The sequence below is a fragment of the Trematomus bernacchii genome, unplaced genomic scaffold (assembly GCF_902827165.1).
Source record: "Trematomus bernacchii unplaced genomic scaffold, fTreBer1.1, whole genome shotgun sequence".
NCBI classification, from domain to species: domain Eukaryota; kingdom Metazoa; phylum Chordata; class Actinopteri; order Perciformes; family Nototheniidae; genus Trematomus; species Trematomus bernacchii.
In genome coordinates this window covers 14,020,658-14,046,285 of record NW_022988050.1, presented here as the reverse complement: position 1 = coordinate 14,046,285, position 25,628 = coordinate 14,020,658, and the positions used below count along the sequence as shown (strand labels likewise).

General features: G+C 38.8%; 1 protein-coding gene across 2 annotated transcripts in view; it reads left to right on the top strand.

The window, feature by feature from the left end:
• The window catches only part of myo1d (myosin 1D), a 100,423-nt gene that overhangs the window by 14,479 nt on the left and 60,316 nt on the right, over positions 1-25,628 (top strand). For both annotated transcript variants that reach the window (XR_004555053.1, XM_034119436.1), the window contains exons 2-11: positions 4,258-4,466; positions 5,663-5,756; positions 7,546-7,711; positions 7,841-7,894; positions 8,246-8,341; positions 9,059-9,175; positions 10,158-10,361; positions 10,771-10,916; positions 11,105-11,219; positions 11,907-12,077. Coding sequence is in view for 1 of the 2 variants with exons in the window: in XM_034119436.1 (XP_033975327.1) it covers positions 4,258-4,466; positions 5,663-5,756; positions 7,546-7,711; positions 7,841-7,894; positions 8,246-8,341; positions 9,059-9,175; positions 10,158-10,361; positions 10,771-10,916; positions 11,105-11,219; positions 11,907-12,077 (1,372 nt within the window). In the remaining variant the exon portion in view is untranslated. The remainder of the gene's footprint in view (positions 1-4,257; positions 4,467-5,662; positions 5,757-7,545; positions 7,712-7,840; positions 7,895-8,245; positions 8,342-9,058; positions 9,176-10,157; positions 10,362-10,770; positions 10,917-11,104; positions 11,220-11,906; positions 12,078-25,628) is intronic.

Here is a 25,628-nt window from a genome sequence, read left to right as displayed (position 1 = left end):
TGTTTCTTGCACGTATGATCTTTCTATCCCCTTTTCTCTACACGCCTACCTCCTCTCTCTGTTTCTGTCTCATTTCCTGGCATCTTTTGGGATGGGTCCTTTCGGAAATAGATCACAGGGCTGCCGGTCAGATCAGTTCGGACACACTTCCCCTCACAGCTGGACAGACAGAAAGATGAAGGAGGGGGGGGGGGATGATGAAGTAAGAGTTGTGCTGTTATACCTCAAAGGATTAATGGACTGGTAAACCTTCCCTCTAGTTTTATGTACTTTCAAACTTAAATTTACATCTCAATCTTAATCTAACATGAAGCTTCAAATTGCCCAATTTATGCTGAAGGTCAAAAAATAACCAAAAGTGTTACTACATTGAAATCTGATTCAGTCTCCATGCAACTATAAATAGCGTTTCTAGGAGACTACTATGACTCATACAGTCCTCTAATCCTGCGTCTATTAAATCCCCTAAATGAGAGTGGAGCAGATGGATCAGCCAACGCTCAATCTCAGTTGACACGCACAAACTGATTGATTCTTCTCTTTTCTCCTCGACGTGGAACCTTTTTTGTCACAAAAATGATGCGATTGTAAATTTAGAGGTGGGGGTAAAAATCCCGGGCACCTCTAGATCTAGATTGTCAGTGATTTGATGATTTAATGTCTGCCTGTGTTGTTCTAAGCTGTGCAGCTTCACAGAGAATCCACACTTTGTGGTATAGTCTGATGCGGTTTGGTTTGTCTAGTGTGTAATGTTTTGTTATTGGGTGGAAAAAATGAAAATTACAATACCAGACTGACACTCCCAATGATAATATTTGTTCAAAAACCCCTTGATGTGTATTTGAATGATGTAATGGTTTGCCTGAACTTCTTGTCCTTTTGGAAACAATTTAGCAACATTGCCTAACTTCAAATAAGTGATAGTTTTTGCACATTTGTGAAAGTGAAAGCCATTCCTTTGATATAAATGAGTCTCTACCTGTCACCTTGTTCAGGGGTGTTTATTAAATCAGCTTGCATTAATTAACATTCAAGTAGTTAACTTTTTGAACTCATGGGGCTGCAGAGTTTGACATAAAATGCAAGCCTTAACATAAATAAACATATTTTAGTCACACAGATTATGTACAAGGGCAACAATACTCCCTTGAGACTGGTTTGCTTTATAATGGTATATTCACGTTGTTAGACATTTTATACCGGTAATGTACAGATAAGAAGAGTTCAACCAATGTCACTTATCATTATTCATCAATAAAGATCTGGATATACAGATGGGTGACACATCTCAATCAAATCCCACAATGGTGAAATACAATCACATATTTGGTATTAACAGTATAGCGGAATGTTTACGTCTCCTTTTATCACTAAACATGAGTGGATTATTTTAATATCTTGCATTTAAACAATATTATTAGGTGTTTATGAGCTTTCCTTTCGTCTGGTTTGGAACCATATAAATTCCCAAGATGAAAAATACCTCCAGATGTTTTCATTTTGGACAGCATACGCCATCACCTCCTTTCTATACATACAGTACGCAGCTGGGACTCCACATACACCCCCCTCCCTTCACCTCAACCATTGTTGAAGATCCCCCAGCAGCTATTGTACATGTACGTTGAGTGGGCAGCTCTCCGTGTTGGCCCATGCAGGGGGCGACGTCTGAGACAAAGACCTCCGATTGACATTTGAACAATGGAGCGGGCACACAGCAGCCTCCTGACTGGGGGGGGGGGGGGGGGGACAATGGCTTTTTCTGTGGCATCAGGATCCGAAGAGCCAGCTAGTTAGCTTAGCTTTTACATTTTCATTATTAATTAATCTGACAAATATTTTCAGAGAAAAGTAAGAACTGTCCATCCCAGTACGTCAAAATCCAAGTGAATGTCTTTTTTAGTCAGTCCTTAACCCAAAGCTTTTTTGGATGATGATATGATATAAAACGGAGTAAATCAGGAAAACGGCATTTTCTGTTTCTTTTGAATATTATTATTTCTCTGCCGATAACAGAAAGTGGCATTATTTACACAAAAGCCTCTTATTCTGCATCTTTATTCTGCCGTCTTCATATCGTCCCATCCTGACCAGGACCATTGGACATCCCAGGTCATTGCCAGCCAGCCGTGCCAGTTTGTGCATGGCCTGACATACAGTAAGATTACTGACATGCAGTATGAACACATAAGGATGAGCTAATCCAGCATGTGTAGTGTGTGTACTGCTGTGGAAAAGCATTGTTGTACCTAGCTGCAACATGAGTCATGTGTTATCCCACCCTATAGCGTTGTGATGTGTACTCAGTATTTCACTTGTAAATTCGATGATAATATTGAGCACTAATTTATTTGACGTTGCCATGCTCAACAATTGGTTACTGTTTTTTTGTTCCCACTAAAATGCACTATTAACATACCTTTTTAAAAGTTCAGTGCGGATAGGATTTATACAAAATGATTGAAAAATGCAAGGTTTAGAAACACTGATAAACAAGAAGAATGTCATGGACATCCATCAACAGCCAGTTGGATGTATGTTAAGGTTGTTTAAGCTGAGTAATAATGCTCTCGTCATTCAGCGCTTGATTTGTAATTCTACCAGTGACTCAGCAATTTCATTCAAATATATGGTAACTCAATATCTGGCAAGTCGTTTTAGCAAATATGAGAGCTTGATTGATTTTTAATCTGGCAATCGCTTCAAACCCACAATCACAAACACTTTACGTGGGCCTGTTAGGACCGTTTTGGAATAATCTGCTTTTGGCTCTGTTTGCAAGGCAGCGGCAGAGGTTTGGCAGCTGTGAAGAAAGAGGCCATTCTTCTGTTGAGAGAAACTGGGCTCCTAGTTCTCTTTGGAGAGGAAGGAAGTCAGGCCTGAGGCTGGGGGAGAGAGACAGAGATCAAAAGATTGTGTGATTTAGAGAGAGATGGGCACAGAAAGTGAGATAGAGCTACTCTGTACCTTTGAAAAATATGTCGATGTCAGAAAAATACGACCATATAAAAAGTTGTAATGACTATGGAAGTTTATTGATATAGCACTCGTCACACAAACCAACCTGCATTCTGCACACATGCAGGAAGGGGTAATTTGTTATACCATCCTTAACAATAGGCATTCATCTGCTGCTGTAATAAACGACACTCCTCTGGTTACAGTCTTTGCACAATATATTGGAACCTGGCTGCAGGGTTTATCCTCCATTCAGCCACACTAGCATCATCAGGTCCAACACTGCTGTTTGGTAATCAGGTTTTGCTCACAGTTGGTGTTTAAAATGCATCTTAGCCATGTTGGATTGGGTTGAAGTCCAAACTTTTCGGGCCAGTCAAGTTCTTCCTGACCAAACAGGAAAACCATGTCTTTATAGAACTGGCTTTGTGCATGGAGGACATTGTCATTTGAAACCGGAAAGGGACAACAAACTCATACTGTTGACATAAAGTTGGAAGCTCACTATTGTTTAGATCTCATTGTATGTTGCAGCACTAACACAATTGAAGGAGGAAGAGAAGCAGAGAGTTGATGTTGTCCCTCAATACAGCATCGGTGACAGATATATTGACTCCCTTATTGACAGTGATAGAGGTTTTGAAAAAGGCTTTGAGCTAGTAACATGCAAACTGAAAGATTGTAACATGCAAACTGAAAGATTGTAACATGCAAAATTGTGCCGCTGGACAGATTGAAAACATCAACTCACAATATATATGGCTTATTTACAGTTTACCAATGTAAATGTCAGATACATTTATTTAAAGTGGCAAATGTTAAGCTGGTTATACAGTTATTGAAATACAATTTCACTTGTGATACAATTAATTTGTTTCCTTTTAGGAAGTTGCTGCATAATGATTGTCATTGTGTGAGTTTGAGTGACAGGCCTTCCCAATCAGTGTGATGTTGCTTTGTATCGGAATGATTTTTAATGCATTGACATTTTTTATTAGAATTTCCTTTTTTCAAATAGTTTCTGGTAATTGCTTGATGCTGGATTCTACAAAAGTATTGACTGATGCAAAACGTTTTAAAGCAGTAGTTTTGTAAATAAAAACACTAGAAAAAAAGTATTTTATTCCTTCTCTGGCAGAGTTTGATTATAAATTCATCCCAAAATATAAATGCTTATAAATGAAGACAGAAAACTCAATGAGTAAATTCGCCTGCTTCACACAAACACAAGATGGGGACAAGTAGAAGGATATTGAACATTTGATAAAACTACTAAAAAGCCACGTTTTGTTCCCTCAGGTTTGAGAAGGGGAGGATCTACACCTACATCGGGGAGGTGGTGGTGTCCGTCAACCCTTACCGTGCCATGAACATCTACGGCCGCGACATGGTGGAGCAGTATAAGGGCCGCGAGCTGTACGAGAGGCCCCCCCACCTGTTCGCCATCGCTGACGCTGCTTACAAGGCCATGAAGAGGAGGAACAAAGACACTTGTATTGTCATCTCAGGTAACACAGAAAGCCCCCCTGCATGGGCCACACCAAGAGAACAAAGATGTTTTACTCTCTCTACATTTCACAAGAAACGACAAGTCAAGGAACACATTTCTTCTGAGAACCTGTTTTTCTTGTCTTTATTTTACAAAATAAATATAAAAAAACACTGTAATCCTCCTTTATTTCCTCTTCTACTCCGGTGTTATCTCTCCTGACCGATGTTCTGGGGCAAATGTCCAGAAAATATTAATATAACCTCTGACCTTTGTTAAGTTAATAAAAGTAATTAATACAAAAGATGTTCTTATGTGGATATAAGCTGTGTGACATGCTGGAGAAGCCATGCAGAGGATGAAGCACCACTTAGTGGTCAGAAGGGGGAACTGAGCATCTTAAAACCATGGTGTCATGAATCCATACTAGGGCTGTACCCGAATATCCGAATATTCGTTCGTTGGAGTACTATTCGGGTTTCAATTTCGTTATTCGGCTATTCGTATTAATTTTTTTTTTTCTCGTATTTTTGTTTTGTACAAATTGAATTGATTGAAATCTCCAATATCAACGTAAGAGCTTGTGCCTCTTCGGGGGGTGCTAACACTTAACCATAAACTTTATCGTTTACTTTCTCCGTCTTTATATGTAGATATGACTTTTCTCCGTTAATCTCCGTCACGTTGTTTCCATAGCAACAACAACTTCCTGTCAACAGCGCTAACATCACTCCCACCCTCATCCACCTACACTGGTTGCCGGTCAAGTCCCGTATATCCTACAAAGTCCTCCTCCTTACCTACAAGTCCCTCCATGCCCTTGCCCCCCAGTACCTATCGGACATCCTTCACCCACATGCCCCACAAAATGAACGCCGTGAATAAAACCGAAATACACGTGTTGAAGCGGTTCGCGCGGGCCGAATATCCGATTATTCGCTACTGATTACTACAGAATATCTGGAGCCCGAAAAATGGTATTCGGGACAGCCCTAATCCATACCCAGACAAAAATATAGTTTGGTCTATTAACTCACTTCAAAATAAAAGTGATGTTGTATACTGAAACATGTTTGTGCAATAAAGTTTCGTTTTTAAAGTATGAAACAGGTTTATTATTCATTTATTTATAAAGCAAACTGCCTAAAAATGACTACTGAAATAAAAATGGATACTTTTAAAGACTCACTGCACTGTGTATTGTTTTCATTGCAGGGGAAAGTGGAGCCGGAAAGACAGAAGCCAGCAAGTACATAATGCAATACATTGCTGCTATCACCAATCCCAATCAGAGGGCTGAAGTTGAAAGGTGAGCTGCTGCTATTGACCCGGTTAACTCGCACTGAAAAGACCGTACACAGGCTTGGTTTGGTGACTAAAACTGCAAATATTATGGGATGGGGAGTGGGTACGGAGGAGTTTTTCTTTGAATTCTTAAAATGGAGTTGTTATGCATGGTTAACCACAAAAACAGTCATACAAATCAAAGAAGTCGCGATACATTGGATAATAACAAATAAAAAGTCATTTAAAACCTGTCTCAAAATCCACCAAAGAATGTTCAGCAATAATCCTCTTCCTCAAATGAGAGTTTCTAGCTGCAGCGAAAGGTCTATTTTAATACGTACATATAAAAGAGCTTCATATCTCATTCTTAATGATCTATTCTCTAGGTCACATTTCTTATCTCGCAGTTATGGTTGATAGAAGCAAGTCATATTCCACAAATGATTACTGCCACAAATCAAAGTCTCAGCTATTAAACCATATGATCCATAACTGACAGCCCACACAAAGTTAAGGTCAGGAATAAAGGTATTTATTTTCATAAATCCTATGTCATCTGGGTATCATTTGGGTCACAGGTCAGTCAGTCTTTATGTGACAGGAGCAATATGTGTTATGTATGTTTTTATTCTTAACAGTACTGCAATATCCATGTCACTGTATAATATATTTGAAACAATAAAAAACCTCTATTAAATGTTCTATACTCCTACCAGCTAAGTCTAAACTTTACAGCTATTCGGACAAAAGCAATACAGTGTTATCTAGGTTCAATAGAGTTTTTAGATTAGGTCATATAGTTTCAATGGTATCATTAGCCCTCAAGTTATGAAACCTGGTAAATAAAAAGCCAGACGTTTCTGAGCAAAAAACGCCTCTTTGAAAAGAGGTTTTTAACAAAATGACAGATTGTAGATATTCGTTTGAAATGATGAATTGATTCTCCTGCAAGAATGTAGCACAGGGTCAAGTCCTACATTGTGTACATGGAGGCAGATCAATCAGTCTTTCTAACTTCTACTGACTGCTCCCAGTTTATTGTCCGTTATCTTTGTGAGTTAGGTATCAGCTAAGATTGTTGCTCTTCCCTCTCAGTTATTAGTGGGTCTCAGGGGAAAGCTTTGCCACGGTTTGCGAGTGGAAACACATTTAAAAACTCCAGCTGCACCTGGTCAAATATCACATACAAACACTGACACAACACATCTGTCTGAATTTATACATGTGGTTTTCTGTTTTAATAATTCTGTACATGGTGATATCTTTTTAACCTGCATTATTCTATTTTTTGTCCACTTGAGGGCAGCAGAACAAGCTATTAACACAACAATGGCACATCATTCACACTTGCATCACTTTATTGTCCACCAATTACATGAAATGGAAATGTGTCTTTGGCCCTGGCATATAAGGCCACACATACCATAAACAAACATACAGTAGGGAACATACAAAGTGCAACACAATTATGTATTTAAAAAGTGGAGGTGACCATGTGGCTTTTATGCAATTAAGTCACATTAGTGCCTATGCTTTCCAGCAGTATTTAAAAATAAATTAGTAAATGTACATGGTTTTCATAATTGTGTCCTGAAATGTGCTTAGGGATAGGTTTCGATCAGATGTGCATGTGGAAGGATCATCATGTTATAAAGTTGATATTGTTAACAAGCTGTTTCCTATTAACTTATTTTAAATGTACTAAGAAGATTTAAAGTAAAAGGCTGTAATGAAACATGTGGGTTTGCTAATTTGACCTGATATATACCCAGCCGACGTCTTAACCTGTTCTATCGTCCTGCCTTACACAGGGTGAAAAACATGCTGCTTAAATCCAACTGTGTCTTGGAGGCCTTCGGGAACGCCAAGACCAGCCGCAACGACAACTCCAGCCGCTTCGGCAAATACATGGACATCAACTTCGACTTCAAGGGAGACCCCATCGGAGGCCACATCAACAACTACCTTCTGGAAAAGGTATTGGAGTAGACATACAGTAGCTCTAATTTAAAGTGTCATAATCCCAACAAATGGGAATAACTGGCTTGTTTGATGCTCCGGGTGGCTTTAAAACTGCTGTTATGTAATGCTCCACTTTTTCCACAGTCCAGGGTCATTTTCCAACAGGAAGGAGAGAGGAGCTTTCATTCATTCTACCAGGTACATATGTAAAGAGCATTTGTACAGTATGTGTTTGTTAATAATGTAAATGACTGAACTCACAACCAGGGAATATGAATCCATGCAGAGTCATCAAGGGGCCTTTTGTACCTACATGTACAGTCGGAGCTCATTGAATTGAAAATGAATAAGCCATATTTATTGGATGTACAGTCATTAAATTCAAATAACATGGACATGCCAATGACTGTAATAAATGATATATGAGTTAAAATGTCATAAATGACAGTTGGTAGAAGTTTGCATAATGACCGTTTAATGATTCAAAAACTCAAGAAGGGGGCTGTGTGTATGTTGTCAGTAATAATGTATGTTTTGTTCCCCCCCTAGCTGCTCAAAGGAGCTCCAGATTCCCTGTTACGTTCTATTCACATCAAAAAGGACGCGACAGCCTACAACTACATCAAAGTTGGAGGCCAAATCAAGGTACTTCTTAAAGTTTAACTTACATTCTAACAAAAGTAGAAGTAGCAAAGAATGAAAACCAGAGAACAAAGGTCTGAGAGAGCATCAGTGTGAGTTTGTCTTCAGTGATATGGATGCAATCAAACACACCACTTACACACAGATGTGTTTCCTCACCACAGTTTACAGATTGTATTAAACAAAACAGTACAAAAGTAATGTATTGCATGTAAAGAGAGTATTGCAGTAATCATCATCCCTGTTACTGTACAGAGGAGTGTTTTTTTATGTAGACCTCAGCTTCGTGCCACAGTCTTTGCATGAGTTAATGAGTTGGAACAAATCCACTTGACAGCAACACAACAACAGCCTGACGTAATGGAATACAACTCAACCAAACAGCTGAGGTAGCGGTTTATACACTGTGTGCCTCAGCGGCTCCTATTTTATAGCCAAACAAAACAGTGGAGCAGCAGTTTTTAATGTCATTAACTGTGGGAAAATTATACCCCTGCTAGTTTAATTGAAAGGGACAGGAAAAGACTGGCTCCGGGACAAAACACTTGTGAAAAATGTATTTGATCCATGTTTATATTTGTTTAAGCAAGATACATTTTTTAAAAGACAAAATGTTCTTAATTTTGAATTACAATGATAAATCCAATCAACTTTAACACTGTTTACTTTCAGTATTTTGTTTGAATCCTTCTCCCAACATTTCCCGTTCTCTCTCTCTAGTCTTCTATCAATGATGGCGCTGATTTCAAAGCTGTGGCTGATGCCATGAAAGTGATCGGTTTCACAGGGGATGAGATTCAGACTGTTTACAAGATCCTGGCCACCATCCTACATCTGGTAATACCCGATAATATCAAAATCCCCGCTCAAGTCTCACGCCAGCTGAGTCCCAATATGGGAGATACTGTGTATAGATTTGAGAGAAATGAGAGCCATATTGGCAAAGTGGGCCAGTATGCTTGCCAGGATAGTAAGTGTATGGATTTGAAATAGCACACATTTGTTTACTCTTTTGTTTGTTTTTGACACTGGGTACTATTTCCAATGCAAAAGCAGCTCATTAAAAAAAAATATATATATATATATATATATACGGTCTATAAGGGTCTATAATTTCCTGAGAATTTCCTAGGCTATTTCTGGTATATAACTATATTATTTCGTACTGACTATAGAGAAACTAGAAGGAAACGATTGGAGTATTATTAGTCATTTTGAGTTTATAAACAGTTTTCAAAGGATAAGTGATATGTAGAAAACTAAGTGAACAGTCATTATTTGTTCATTTGATGTTTGCCTGCAGTAATAAAAAATGCAGCTAAACAGGTGTTCACTGTATAAAATACTCTCTTGTTTAATTTTATTTTTATTATTTATTTGCAATTTTAACTGTCTAAAGAATTTCCGCTGTTACTGTATCGTTATCCTTTTCCAGGAACCTTCCTTTTGGTGAAATGTTCCTATTCTCTTTGTTTGTGTTGAGAAGATGGATATCCCTCTTGTATCTGTATCTTTATGCTTTTCTAAGCTGGAACAGAAGCACCTAGCCTTACATCATTTGTTCACAGACAACAATGTCAAAGTTACACATTTGCTATTATGGATATTCACAAATGGCTACAGCCAGTCATGCCGTTTCCCGGCTACATGCTAAGCTTAGCTAATCACTGCCTCATATTTAGTGACATACATTAAATACATTAAACTGGTATCAATCTTTTCATCAAACTCTTGGCAAGAACGCACATTTGTGTTTTCCAAAATGATGAACTATACCTTATGCACTGCCGAATAATCCATGCATTGTCTTCTCTTCTAGGGCAACCTGACATTCGGGGTGGACGGAGATGTGACTTTGATAGAGAACACAAAGCTGGTGGCTGTGTTTAGCGACCTGCTGTCCACCAAAGAAGAAAATGTGGAGAAGGCCATGCTCTACCGTACCGTGGCCACGGGCCGGGACGTTATTGAGAAGCAGCACACGATGCAGGAGGCCAGCTACGGACGGGACGCTTTAGCCAAGGTAACTGTTTGATAGTTAATTACATGTTGTTGGCCTTTTGTCCAGCAGTACTGCACACAACACTTTCTCTGTATTTGGCCGCACACAAAGAGGGAAAAACACAACCAGCAGATGGCGAGGGGTTGTGACATTTCACCAAGCGCTTGGCGATAGTTTCACTGCAATTCACACTAATTCACACAAGCATGAGTCACAATGTTGTGACTCCAGACAGAGGCTGGAGACTGTGGAGGAGGAAATGTATGTAGGCAGTTTCTAAACCAGCACTGTGGGCTGTGAACAAAGGTCTGACTCACATGTTATGACTCAATGACCCATCTGTGCTGTAATCCTCTCTGCCCTTGAGCAATGCACTTGTTCACCAGCCAATTAGTCTAATGAACCTGTTTTCATATTTTGTCGTCTTTAGGCCATGTACGAGCGACTGTTCTGCTGGATAGTGGGACGAATCAATGACATCATCGAGGTGAAAAACTACGACGCCAGAGTCCACGGGAAGAACACCGTCATCGGGGTGCTGGACATCTACGGGTTTGAGATTTTCCAGAACAACAGGTTAGCATGAGACACAATGTTCCACCAAAACAAAAAGCATCAAAACATCTGCATCCTTTCTAACAGAATGTTACGTTTCTGTCTGTATTTATTAGATTTTCTTGGTTGTAACAAAAACAACAAAGATTACATTTCTCCATATATAATTAAAATGTATGCATAACATTCAATCCCCTCTATTTCTTTAGCTTTGAACAGTTCTGCATCAACTACTGTAATGAAAAGCTGCAGCAACTGTTCATCCAGCTGGTGCTAAAGCAGGAACAGGAAGAGTATCAACGAGAAGGCATCCCATGGAAACATGTAAGGGGGATTGTTGTTTCTGTTTTGTTATGCTTAGTTGCATCATTTTGCATTTCCAATGCCAAATATTTAAAGACAGAGACACAGAGCGGTGGAGTGGAGGGACTTTTGTTAGCCGACCTGGAAATTTGCTTCACAAGGGCTTCCTCATCAAAAAGCAATTGGATTTTTTCATTGGATTTAAGAATATTTCAGAAGATCAGAACATGTGTGGCAATGATGCATGTTTTGTTTAGCTAAACACCAACGTTATGATTTTTTAAGAGTAACTGCAACTGGCAGGACTAAAAAGCTAACGTTAGGAACTTAGGATATAAACTACATCATGGTACCATGGCTGCGCATCACTTACGCTAAGCTAAAGACGGCTAATGTTGGACATGATTACGTCTCATTAGGCCACTTGTTAGCATCTGCCGTTTTCTAGGAAGCTTCCAACATTTATGAGTGGTGTTTTACTGATAGCTTGTGTTTATCAAATGTATTATGTCAGGCGTTTAACCCTAACATGTTTCACCACTTTATTGTCTTATTCTTTCCAAAAAGCTTTGACTTTCTCGAGTCCCAAAGATTTCAGGAGATTAGTTTCACTGCTTCTTTTATTACCTTGTCAAAGTGTACAGCCTGCAGTATATTTCTGTCACTTTGACACAGTGTGACTTTTATTCTCCTGTCTTCTGTTGTCAGATTGATTACTTCAATAATCAGATCATAGTGGACTTGGTGGAGCAGCAGCATAAGGGCATCTTCTCTGTGCTGGACGAGGCCTGTATGAATGTGGGCAAAGTCACAGACGAGGTTTTCCTCCAGGGACTCAACGGCAAGCTGGCCAAACACGCCCACTACACCAGCCGCAAGGTAGGAATCACTATTACAACATGACCCTATATACTATAGAGGACTTGACTTGAGCTAAACAGTCTCTGCTTCTTTAGCTCAAGCACAAGACTCAAATGCTGCTTAGCCTTCTTACCTTGTTATAATGTTTTTTTTAATGTTTTCTTTATATTTATCTGTATCACACAACATACTAATTTCTTCATATTCCCTTTAACTTTCACCATGTACACTTAACCACTTTACAATACTTCTGACACTGATGACAGACACATCTAGAAAACCCCAGTGTTTCAATTGGAGCTGCAGCAATATGTCAATTCATTTGTCCTTTGGTGGAAAATAAATGAGGAACTTTGTCAGTAATAAATCAGCTGTTTAGTGATTTACTATCCAAATAACCCAAATAAGGTTTTAGTTCCACAGATGTGAGAATGTGCTGCTTGTTTAATTCTTGACAACAATATAAACACATTTAATCTGAAACATCACCCATCTATTTTATTTGCAGCCCTAGTCGCACATATCATATTTGTTAAGTCTCTTACAGTCAAAGCTTTGATTCACAGTTGAATTTATCACACATTCATGGCCATCATTTGCAAATATAATGAAACAAGCAAAACAATAAAATGAACAAAAACCTTAATACAGACTTCAAGCAGTATATCATATTCTGCTGGTGCAGGATGTGTCTGCAGTAATTTGAGAACACCAGAGGGCAGATTACAACGTGCAGTAAGTAACCATTAGAGCCTGAACATGATCCTGTTAGTTTTAATAATCAGGAAGGCTTACAGTCTAATTCACTCTAATGGTCTGTAAGCTAGACAAAACATAAGCCAATTTACTCTACACAGCTTCTGTCTGGGATCAGATGACTCGGATAAGGTGAAAGTCACTTGTCATCACCGATCTGGGGTCAGTGTATTTCAGTCTCTCGGCAGATGTTAAACATGTAAATAGGTCATCAGTAGACTTTAAAACCCAAGTTTTAAAATGACTGCTGTTTCCTGTACGACCATAAGGGGGCATCATCTGTCAGAGAGAGCGAGAGTGTGTCTGACTCGACACTTTGCGATGATGTGATGTCACTTCCAGCCAATGGGAGTGTGTGGAGCTGCTGGGTTCATAACGGGTGTTGTAAGGAGGCAGGGAGGTGAAAGGGAATGTATTTACTAATTTACGAGGATAACCAAGCAGAGAGCTGGGGAAAAGAGAAGGAGATGGTTATGCAGTGAAAAGTAAAAAATACTTAAAGCAACAGGCCACAGAGTGAGGCTTCCAGGAAAAGTACACCAACCCATGCAAAATTAAAGAGACCCTATTATGCTTTTTAGGGGCATCCCTTTCCTGTAGTGTGTTATATAGGTTTTTCTGCATGTAAATGGTCTGCAAAGGCTAAACTCCCCAAATCCCCCCCCCCCCCTCCCACCCCACCTGCCTGAAACGCCTTAATTGGACTCCTTTGTTTACTTCTGCAACATAGTGACATCACTATGTAACAATCGCACTTCTTTTGGATAATACTCCAACACATTGTAGAAAAAAGCAGCCTGGGCTCTGGTTTCAGACAGAGGGTGAAAAAGGTGCTGCAGCACAGGCAGTATGAGAAAAATAAAGAGCTTTTTGAACATTAAAGCATGGACACATAACAGTAGATGCACACAAAAAAAGAGTTTGCTCAATGATAATGAACCTGTGAATAAAGCAAGGTTGAGTGGAGATGAGGAAGACAGATTGTAAATGTGCTGCAGGGTTTATTGATCCATAAGGTTCCCTTTCACTTCTATCATCTGTGTGCCGTTATGTTCCTTGCAGCCCCCCCCCCCCCCCCCCCCAATCTGCCCTGCTCCCCTTGAGTCTAAAACACTTCTGGCTTTTAGCTTGAAACTTACAGTGTTCCAGCTGCTACTTCCTGAAACCAATATCAGTTTGAATCAATATTAACCCAAGACCCTTTTTCCCTGTACTGTCTGGAGTCCTGTTGCCAGGCAACATTAACATAATGGACTTTTTTGTCAAGAAGTAGTGTGGATTATTGGGGGCTTTAGTGGATCTCCAGGGTTTTTTGGGGGGTGGAACAGACGTTGTATTACCATTTAAAATAAACAGTCAGGGTTAATTGCGCTGAAGCTTAAGTGCAACGTGTATGTTGTCATTGTTTCAACAGACAGAGAAAGCTCTTATAGGCACTCAATAAAGGTAATACAGGGTTTCTAACACACAGTCATGTGGTTGTAAGCAGCTATAAGAACATCTTTTAACATTAAATGATGCACAGTATTTGTCAATTTTGATAACCTTTCTACAATATCATTATTTGTGGTTTTACTTACACTAGCTTTTATTACAAAATACTAAAAGTAATACAATATATGTGTTGCATGAGAGAAACTATTATTTATGTTTTTTGTTATGAACTACAGGGGAACTGAGTTTTTCATAAAACCTGAAACGATACTGTTGACTTTCATCATGAGAAACAGAGTTATAGCTAACAATGCAGAGTATACATTATCATATCATACATATCATCCAATCATTTGCTTTCCTTATTTTATTGGAATATAAAGAATCCTAGCATCAATGGCACACTGGATTCATACCATTAACACAAAGGAGCCACATGGGTTGAATGAAGCCTTCGACTTGAGCTTTTTTCTTTTTCTTTATTTCTTTATTTTCTCCTTCAGTTCCTTTTTTGTCTGAAGACCTTTGAATATTGTATTGAGATATTGATTGATATTAAGGTAATTCATTTTGATTGAAACAGTGTAGCAAGCGGACTGTCTTGTCTAATTAGACATGGTGTTATCAGCAACACCTAGTGGTCATCATATTATCTGCAGTCGTTTAACCTACCCTATCATTTTTATTTGTGTGCGCTCCTCTTGAGAACAATATGTTTTACACGGTTGTATGTGAAGAATCTAATTTGTGTCACTTGGTTTTGTTTTTAATCATATATTCTATATATTTTGATAGGACTTCTTTCATTTCAGGAGTGCATTGAAGCCTTGAGATTTTGTGAATTACTTTCAGCCAAGGCCAAATATATTCCTCCTCTGTATATTTGGTTAACCCAAAATAGACACCATATCCACCCTCATGATGCAAATAAGGTCTTCGGAAATGTTCTGAAAGTGTGCACGAGCTCTACAGACTTTAAACACACCCATACTGTAGCTCACATCTCTTCATGTCTGTCTGCCAGGATGAAAGTGTGAAGGGTGGAAAAAAGGTGTAGTACCAGAGAGAGAGAGAGAGAGAGAGAGAGAGAGCACAGGGAGGGACTGTGAATTACAATGTGAGAGGAAGAAAACTAAGCACATCAAGGGACAGAAAAGGATTGAGGCAGCATGAAGAAAGAAAGTGTGAAATAAGGGCTAGAATACAGTAATGATGATCGATGTAGCACCTGTATAAGTATATTTTAATGTTTCAAAAATCAATACTTCTTATATTGGCAATGGATTGAAGGACTATGATGTAAACTAGTTCCCTTTTAAGTGAAAGAATCACAGCTTCCCTTGTTCCTTCATTTTGGAGTAATGTACAGTAGCTTATTATTTCTGTTTTCCGATCCAAACTCACCAACCTCATTTCCAGCAGCAGCAGCCAGACGTTTTCAGTGAAAAAGCTCCAATGATCCCACCTTGCATTACCTTCCCAGCACAAAAGGGCACGTATTTTATAGGCCAGAAACATAATTCTAAATGGAAGTCAATGTTATTCCATGTCTTCTAAATGCAAATAAGAAGTATATAGCTTCACCGAAGCTTTCTTTTGAGTGGATTTGTACTTCTCAGTTTTTTCTCAGAGAGTGATGAAACAGTGCTACATACCGAATTATAGATTTAAACATACATTTTGTGAAAATGAAAATGATCAGAACTGCACATGTTATGTAAGTTAGTGGCGTATCAGTATCAGAAAAAACTGTACCATGTTGTTTTGAACCTAGACTGGAAGGTAACTTTGCACGCTGATATCTTCACAAATAGTTGGCACGAATGTGTGATTTTAAACCATGAGAACAATTCTAAAGTTATAAATATATATAATTCTAATCGATAAAATATCTTCACATGGTGACTTTAATGAAAGAAAAAAAAAATCTCTAAATCCTTCAAAAAGATCTCATCACAAGGTCCATCTCAGTTGCCGAGCAACTTCGTTTTCGAGAAAGGATGCAAGCTAGTTGGAAACGAGTACTTTAAATCAAACCTTGAGAGGATTTTTTTTGTAAAGTTGATAAAACTCAGAACAATGAAGCAGAAATTGATTCGAGTATCACTGCCGAGAAAAAGGAGAGATGCATAGGAAGAGTCTGAGTCAGAGTCTATTCTCGGAGATGTTCCTGTAACGCAATCTGAGCTGTGTGTCTCCAGTACTGAAATACTCCTTTTACTTTCAACCGTTCACTAGCCACTGCATGTGCACAGTTAATCACACATGCAGGTTTAATGCACAGCGGACACACTGAGGCACATGTTGCCACAGGCCGGACAAACACTTGATAACAGATCAAACGCAGAAGCAGTACGCTTTAGATTGCTAACACATGCCCTCTGATGTGGCTGCTTCTCTGAGCTTCCTCATCTCCATATGTCATGTTGCTTTGCAGTCTGGTGATGAGAAATTATTTGTACTGGCTTCCAGGCTTCTCAGCCTTGTTAGAAATGAATCCGAAGCTTTTGATGCATGGGAGCCACGGGTTTGTTTACAGAGATGTCTTACCTAAAGGAAAGCTAGAAACTGATGTGGATGATATTTTTTTCGATGGTGCAATTAAATCCAGCTGTTCCCAGATGTATTTCATCAGGTTGTGTATTCCAGACCCTTTACTTTAATCACACTGAAATGTAACATGTTTCATAAATGTTTTATTCTTGGTGACTGCAAGCAAACTGTACTTGTTTTTGATGTCCTTTTTAATTCTCTTTTCGTCTTGTTGCATGATTATAGATTTTTTTTCTCTATGCCATAGAGCTCTATTGTGTTCCAAAAGCAACTGCACAGAAAGCCTGATACATATAGTTAAATACATTAAATATTCAATCATGTTGATAACAAATCCTAAAAAGAGAGACTTTTATAATATAAAATATCAAGATTTTGTCACAATGAATTGCTACTGCAACAAGAAACCTGTAACCTCTCAAGTATAGGCTAGCTCAAATGCATGTTAACTGGGTCCCTTCTGCCTCAAAGTATTGTCTTTAGAGAACATCATTAAGTCCACTATAACACAGTAACAGTATAAAGCGTCTGTAATCCACATTTCTATATTGACAGTCAAACAAAGTACGATTATATGCAATGGGGTCGCTGGTAATCTCATCGGAGTTAATTATCAGCTGATAATTGATAATTGTGTCTTTTAGCTCTTTGTTTTGGTTTCACGTCCCGTAGCTTAACTGTTTTGGTTCTTTCTTGCTACTCTGAACAGCAACAGAATTCATGATATCATTTTTTCTATTTACAGCTTGTTTTGGCTGCCCTTAAGGGGTCAATATTCATATAAATCTAAAAGATTCTTGTAGGACCTAGTAAGCTTGGGATTGCCAGAGAAGGGAAGTATTGAGTGATTGAATGGGATTTGTTTATTGTGCAGTATAACAGTCTTATCCTTTAATCGAAGATTAGCCGTAGCATCAACGTATGTTCGAGCTGACTGTAAAATCTTAAAAATAAATGATTAGATGGTTGCAATTGTCTATTTGCTCATGTTATTTTTATTTGACTCTGCCTTCCTGGCGTCCGTCATCCCGAACACTCTTCATGTTTATATTGCTTTGTTCTTACCAGATGTGCTTTAAACTTTATTTTTGATCATTTACTGACACAGAAGTTTCTTTTATAGCAGCATCTCAGCAGCTTCATTTCCTGCCCTTTGTTTCTCTCTCTTAAGATGTTCCTGTTTCACATACCCTGCCTAGTAGCTCTCTGTTATCTTTGCCTCCTTTTCCACTTTTTATCTGACTCCAAATAAACGTTTCTAACACGTCTAAGCATGTGGCATGTACAGGTGCAGAATTATAATGGATTGGGAAGTCTGTGCACGTGTTTGCTCAGCCTCCTGCCACACGTGCTGCATGTAGGGGGGTTTGCACTCAGTGGTTAAGCTTTTAAGAGCTGTGTGTTGGCAATGCTAATTATTACCAACATATTCTTTTCATTAAATCCTGGAAGGCACGAGGTCAGCAGTGCAGTAGCAGCAAAGAAAAGCCTGGAAGTCTAATGGAGGCAGTAGATAAAGGCTAAAGCAGTAAAGTGCTAAGATGGACAAGTGTTATGTTAGTTTGACTCATAAGCAATGGCTAAATGTAATGTATTATTATTAACCCTATGTACTTAAAGGGGCCCTGTTATACATGTTGGGGGTTTCCCTCTCCTGTAGTGTGTTGTATGTTTTTGTGCATGTAAATGGTCTGCAAAGGCTAAAATCTTCCAGAGGGAGTTTATCTCTTTTTACAACTTGTTATTGCTGCTTTTACTTTAAGTAAAGTGAGTACTTCGTCCACCAATGCCCATACAATAAGGGTGTAGCTCGATATTTAGTGTGTTAATATCCTGACAGCTGCCTCTTTGTGAATCCATCTCCTCATCTGTCGCCTGGATTTGTTCCTGTGGTAACTGCTGTGATTCTGATTCGGTTATGAGACTGTCAGACGCTGCTCATCAGGAGGTCTGGCTCTAGCCCTCGGACTGTAGATGGCTGTTTACTCCAGGGAATGGGGAGCAGGAGGGCACAGGTGACAAACAGGGTTTTTGGAGAAGTGATTACAGGGTCAGATTGATGTGGGAGTGTCTAAATAATACAATATACAACCATTTGATCCACCAGTGAGAAGTCTACAAAGTAACATGTTTGGTTCTGTCTGGAGGGACAGCTGAAGTGTCAGAGACAGTTTTGTGTGTCCTGTAAAGCTGTCTGCACACATTGGAAATGAGAAATTGAGTGGTACACTAAACAGTCAAATACGAGGCCTAGTTCATGGAGTAATAAAGCGATGCAGGGATGATATATTTTGTTAGGCTATTCCGTAAATTTGCTTCACGGTGATTCTCTTAAAGAAGACATATTAAGCTCATTTACAGGTCGGTATTTGTGTTTTGTGCCTTTACTGTGAAATGTTCACATGCTTCAATGTTCAGTGCTTTATTTTTCTCATACTCCATGTGATGCAGCACCTCTTTTCACCCTCTGTCTGAAACCAGAGCCTAGTCTGCTCTGATTGGTTAGGTGGCCAGCCCTGTGATTGGTCAACCCCTTAGAGATCACATACAGCGCGTTGGAGCGCTAGCTAATAGAAGCGCTAGTGTTACATAGAACATTTAAGAGCAAAGAAACCTATACAACACAATACAGGATAGGGCCTCTTTAACGAAAAGCCGATGGGACTTTTCAGATAGACTTTGGATTATTGTAGAAAAGGTGGCAAATAAGACATTTTGTTCAGCAATATAATCTTCACAAATGAACACTTCTGTTGTGATTTTTTTTAAGAACTACACCATTGTTCAAGTTTTTCAGTTGAGAAACCCTCTAGACAATATAACCAGATGGATTTTTCCCTAATCCAATACATAAATGACCTAACAAATGAGGAGGTTTTTCCAACAATGATTCTTTTTTTTAAAGATTTATTTGGGCAACCAGTGCCTTTATTGTGGAGACAGAATTGAAACGGAGAGACAGAGAGGATGACATGCGGCACATGATCCCAGGCTGGATTCAAACCTAGGTCCTCTGCTTGGGACCCAAGCCCCAGTACATGGGCTGCCAGCTCATCCAATTTCTTCAGAAATGTTTTTAGAGATTTGGCGGTTTCAATGCCACAAACAAACTCCACAATTGCTAATATGAAGTTTGCCTGTCCCCTGGTTTCTGTGCTCTCTTTGCTGGTGTTAATATTCAGACAACTATTGTTAAAAAATGTCAGACTGTACAGCTTCCAGTGGACTGATCCGCTGATCACCTCACCTCAACTTCAGAATCTCACAAGTTTACCTTTGAATCCCATCATATCTACTTTTTATTCAGATATTTTTTCTTTAAACATTTGAATCAGGATGTTCAGACAGTATTTGAAGTGGAGGTTACACCTGGCTGCCACTGTCGTGTTCTGCTTCTCAGCCAACAAAGGCGATTTGACATTGAACAGTGGGTATTTTTAGCCTTCAGTTACTTACAAATGTTTGAAGGTTTTTGATTCAATAAGTACATTGTGTACTTGGCCACTGCTGCAGCTTTTGTAGAACTTCATAGCCACACATGTCCTGAACACGCAGCTATTGCTTGAACAAAAGAATAGTCAAAGCAGAGTGCTTCAATTACTATAGTTAAAGTGGGTAGTGGCTGTGGAAGCCTGTTTTTTTATCTGCAAATGTAATCTTAAGACAGGTCACAGTACTGAAAGCTGAAGGGGGAAATGCACAGAAGCATGTTATCATCACCTCTTGTCACTTTAACACCGGGTGCTGCTACACTGTGTACCTGAGACAGTCAGCTCATCATGTTCCTGTTCATTTCTCTCTTCAGTCTCTCGCCTTCTCACCCCTCTTCTCCCTCTCTTCACATTTTTTTCCCCGATTGTTCTCTGCCAATTTCTAAATCACATGTTCCTATCTCCACCCTACCTGCTCGGTCTTGCCTTTGTCTTTATTATATGCATTCAAATGAACACCCTTGTTTTGTAACTACATATTTTACTCAAGCCAATTCCCTTTTTCCAAATGTGTCACCTTACCCTTTTTCTGACTTACATCAGTCTAGTGTCAGTGTGTCATTGTGCCTTAAATGTATTTCTACTTCCTTAATTAATCTGTTGATTTGGCTTTCAGTAATGTGAAGCTATGAAAATAGTCCAACTGAGTTTTTCAAAGTCTAAAGTGATGTCTTGTTTGTCAGCCATAAAATATAGGATATTCTGTTAAATGTGATATCAAACAGAGAAAAGCAGGACATCTCCAAGTAGGACTAAGAAAGGCATTTACTGCCTTATTTCTTGAATGATTACTGTAGTTGAAAATGTAATCGATTATCAATCTATCTATCTATAGGATTTAAGAGAGTCTAAAACATTATTTGATGTGTCCACCAAACAGCCAGAAACCAAGAGATATTTAATAACAATGATTAAAAAAACTGAAAAAGCAACTTATTTAAGAGGCTGGTTACAAATCAAGTTCTGGCTTGTTTAGCTTAATAAAGGACATGTTTATTGAAATTATTTTACATTTCTGAGATTAATAAACATTAACCAGTCAAATCTGGAATAAATGTGTCCATGCTGTACACTATAATATCTGTGAGGAATACATTCTCTCATATAAATAAGCTTGATACATATTAGTAAACGTTTATTGATCAATTATTTATCCTGAATTGTAATGCAATTATCATACAAGTGTCTCTGTCTGTTGGCACATCCTTATTTCCCTCCCTTTCTCATTCATTCTGACCTTGTTCTGTTTCTATTAGTGTGCCCTCCCTCCACACATTCACACACCAACACACACACCACCATCTCCATCACACCCTTGGACTTAACACTAGGCTGAATCCCAAACACAGAGGAGGTGCTAACATTAAAGCTGCCAAGATGTGTGTGTGTGTGTGTGTGTGTGTGTGTGTGTGTGTGTGTGTGTGTGTGTGTGTGTGTGTGTGTGTGTGTGTGTGTGTGTGTGTGTGTGTGTGTGTGTGTGTGTGTGTGTGTGTGTGTGTGTGTGTGTGTGTGTGTGTGTGTGTGTGTGTGTGTGTGTGTGTGTGTGTGTGTGTGTGTGTGTGTGTGTGTGTGTGTGTGTGTGTGTGTGTGTGTGTGTGTGTGTGTGTGTGTGTGTGTGTGTGGTGTGTGTGTGGTGTGTGTGTGTGTGTGTGTGTGTGTGTGTGTGTGTGTGTGTGTGTGTGTGTGTGTGTGTGTGTGTGTGTGTGTGTGTGTGTGTGTGTGTGTTGTGTGTGGGGGTGGTGGGTGGGTGGGTGTATGTGTGTGTGTGTGTGTGTTAGAGTGTGACTGATTGTGATGGATGAGGGTCTGTGTGGCTTCCAGCAGATGCAGGCTGTCTGTCTGACGGTGCATCTGTTTATCTCGCTCTGTGTTTGTTTGTGTGCATTCATGTATTTGTTTTGCTGCAAGTGTGAGCCATATTTCTCCTCTGAAAATGTGATTGTGTTCTTCATTTCCACTTTAGTTATCTCCCTAATCTTGCCACAGTCAAATCTCCATACAGGCTGGAAATACAAATCTTGAGTATTGAGACATTATCCCCATCATTATCTCTAAAGCTAAATTATAACATTATAAATAATCTCACAAATAACATTTTCTCGTTATGTTTGCACATATCTGATGGCAAAACGTCAGGGAATATTACTGGAAGCACTTCAATGCTTCAGTAGGTTTCTAGACTTCCAGAAAGGTACATATTTATTCTCTTGGATCTGCCACAGATTTACTGTGGGGCCCGGTGTGGTTTGGATCCAGGCTTTGGATCTGGATCAAGGCTGACTGATTGATTTAGCTCTCTGATGTAAATCTGTCTGTTTCTAGGAGGCTTTTATTATGTTTGCCATATTCCCTCTTATGCAGAATTGTTCCTTCTGTCACTCTGTTTGTCTTAGAGTCCTCCGATGAGTCACTCAATATTTCAACCAAAAGAGAGAGCAAACGTACTGTGATGGCTGATGGAAATAGCATTTAGATGGAGAGGAATGTTGCTCTAAAAGTTTTGATTGTTGGCTTTGTTTTTTCTTTCTTCTCAACAGTTTTTCGGGTTGATGCAATACTCTGTGGCCAAATGTATGTGGACACCAACACATTTCAACATTATGTTATTGTAGTAACGTCTTGTTCTAAAACCTTGATCATTATTCTGCTGTAATTCCGGCCTCCAAATATTTACAGTAGGAAGACTGTTCATGAGGTTTTCTTAAATGTAGCCAAACAAAATATATTAGGGTGTTATCCAAAGGATGTTGGATGGGTTTAAGGTCAGGATTTCTTATTGAAGCTATGGTATTGTCATGGTTGAAACAAGAACAAATCCAAACAAACTGTTGCAAAAGTCGTATGGTCACTATTGTCTGACATATACTTGTCTGCTGTAGCGTTGGAGAAATAATAAGTGGTGAGACTAGCTTAGCATACACACTAGAGACTTGGGAAAAACTAGCCTAGCTTTGTTTTAAAGTAAAAAACACCTGACCCTACCAGCACCTCTTAACAGCCTCACAACATTACAGGTCTGTTTCGTTGCAGTGAGGTTGCCAGGTTTGATGTCACTCTGTCTGTTCAGAGACTAAACCTTCGTATAGCAGCCTGTGCTATAACAGGCTCATAAATGATGACCGGATGGAAAAATTGTTGTTCATCGGGAAACAATTTAAATGATGTTTACCAACTAGATACACTATGTTAAATTGTCAAGTTAGTAGCTAGACAAAGCTAGGCTAGCTGTTTGCCACCACTTCCAGTCTCTATGCTAATTATCAGTCTTTTTCTCCTCTGCTGCCCTCTGCTATGATATGCTAATCACGTCTCTCTCATTGGGATTGTTATGAGAGTACTGGATCCCCTTTACACTTCTGTCTCCCTCTAATGATACAGTATCTGATGTCTGTATAATTCATTTAGTGAAACACACACACACACACCCACTTTACGACGCTGCACAACACGTCACAAACGTACATGTCATTGGCAGGTTTGCAGATGTGGATGCTCATGAGAACCTGTGATACTCTTTTTCATTCATGCTTCTCTCCTCCCAGTGCTCCTACTAACTGACCTACATACGGGGATCACTATCACACACACACACACTTTATCTGTTAATGTCTCTTCCCATCACAATTCATTCATCTCTCTTCCCTTTTACTCTCCCTCGTCGCTTCATCTCTTCTGTGATACTTTAGCCACCCTGACAGTGTTTTCTGCCCCACTGCATCTGGCCTGCAGTTGCCCTTGCAGTTTTGCAAATCATGAACCAGGATAGAGAAATGACAAGTGGATGCTTAAGAATCTGGATTTTTTGTTTGCGTTTCCATATTTTAACATACTTTTTTCAGAAGGACAATTCACCCAATCGATCCAAGCAAGACGATTCTGAAACTTATGACGGTTCCTTCCAAATAGTAATAACAACACAGTTAAAGCTACATTGGTTACTGACTACAAGGTCATGCTTTTCCTCCTCTACTACAGTGTAGCGGTCCTATTGTCACATTTGTTTAGAAACTACTACCTACTCTTGATCAAACACCATTCTTATGATATTGCTAGAACTGAAAACTTTTTCCAGATGAGCTATCATCTTTGAATGTCAACATAAGAAAAGATAACACCTTAAATACACCCAAATTACAATTATTTTACAAATCATTTTTCTTAGTTTAATATATCCATTAGGGATGGGAACGATTAATCGAATATTCAAAATTATTCAGGTATTCGGTATTTATTTTTTATTTTTTTATTTTTGAGAGGGGTGCCTAAGTTGATTACATATTATCAAATGGAATAATTCAATGTATACAACAGTGCCATAGCTAAATGTGTTAGGTCTAAAGGTGTGTTTTGCTCCGCTCACCGGTCCCTCACAGCGGGCAGAGCTGCAGGTGCTGATCTCTCTCTCTCTCGTGTCCGGTTATACTTCACTCGCGTTTATGTCCAAATCCATCAGAAAACCAAGTTATGTATGTATGTTATGTAAGCATGAAAGCTGTAGGCCTATAGCTGTCAACTGTTCAAACTGTGATCACCAGTTCAATACATTTGACAAATTCGACTTGGTTTCTAAACTTATTTGAACATGTATTTATTAAATATATATATATTTTTTTTTATTTATTTATTTTTTTTTGTAAATTTCTTTCCCACATTTTTTTTTTTTTTAGAAGATATGTACATTTTGGTTAATCGGTTAACCGTTTTTTCGGGGGTCGAATATTCGTATATACATTTGCTTTCAAATTCCCATCCCTAATATCCATCTCTTCTGGCTGAATTGCACATATCGTTGCTTTTGCGTTATAATCATTGTTTGTACAGTCATTTTACTTGCTAAACACCTACTGTATAAACAGCTTGTAATGAAGAAATGATGACATAACTTTAAATAAGATGTTATGCATAATCATGACATTCATACAAGAAACCTCAAAACAGCATGCAGGCTCTAAGGTAATACTTTGGAAACTTGTGTAAATGATTCATAGATCTGTCTAAATATGGAAGTACCTTTTTATCTACAGCACATAAATAATACTATTGACGTAACTTTAATGGTCAACATTTAGAAACCAGATGTGGTTTCTCGTCCTTTATTCATCATACAGCAAAAGGAAGTTTGCTGGAAGATGCGTCATATTTATATGTATTTATTATAAATGACATTCATGGTTGGACATTATTCAGTTCGAAGTGATCAGTACAAGAAAACATCAGGCAAAGGAGGAACATTTTTGTTATTGAAAAAGCAGAACAAGTGAAAAAAATGTGTTGTTAAGTATACAGTATCTCTTTGCTCTTTTCATACTTTATTCTGAGATGTTTTATAATAGCT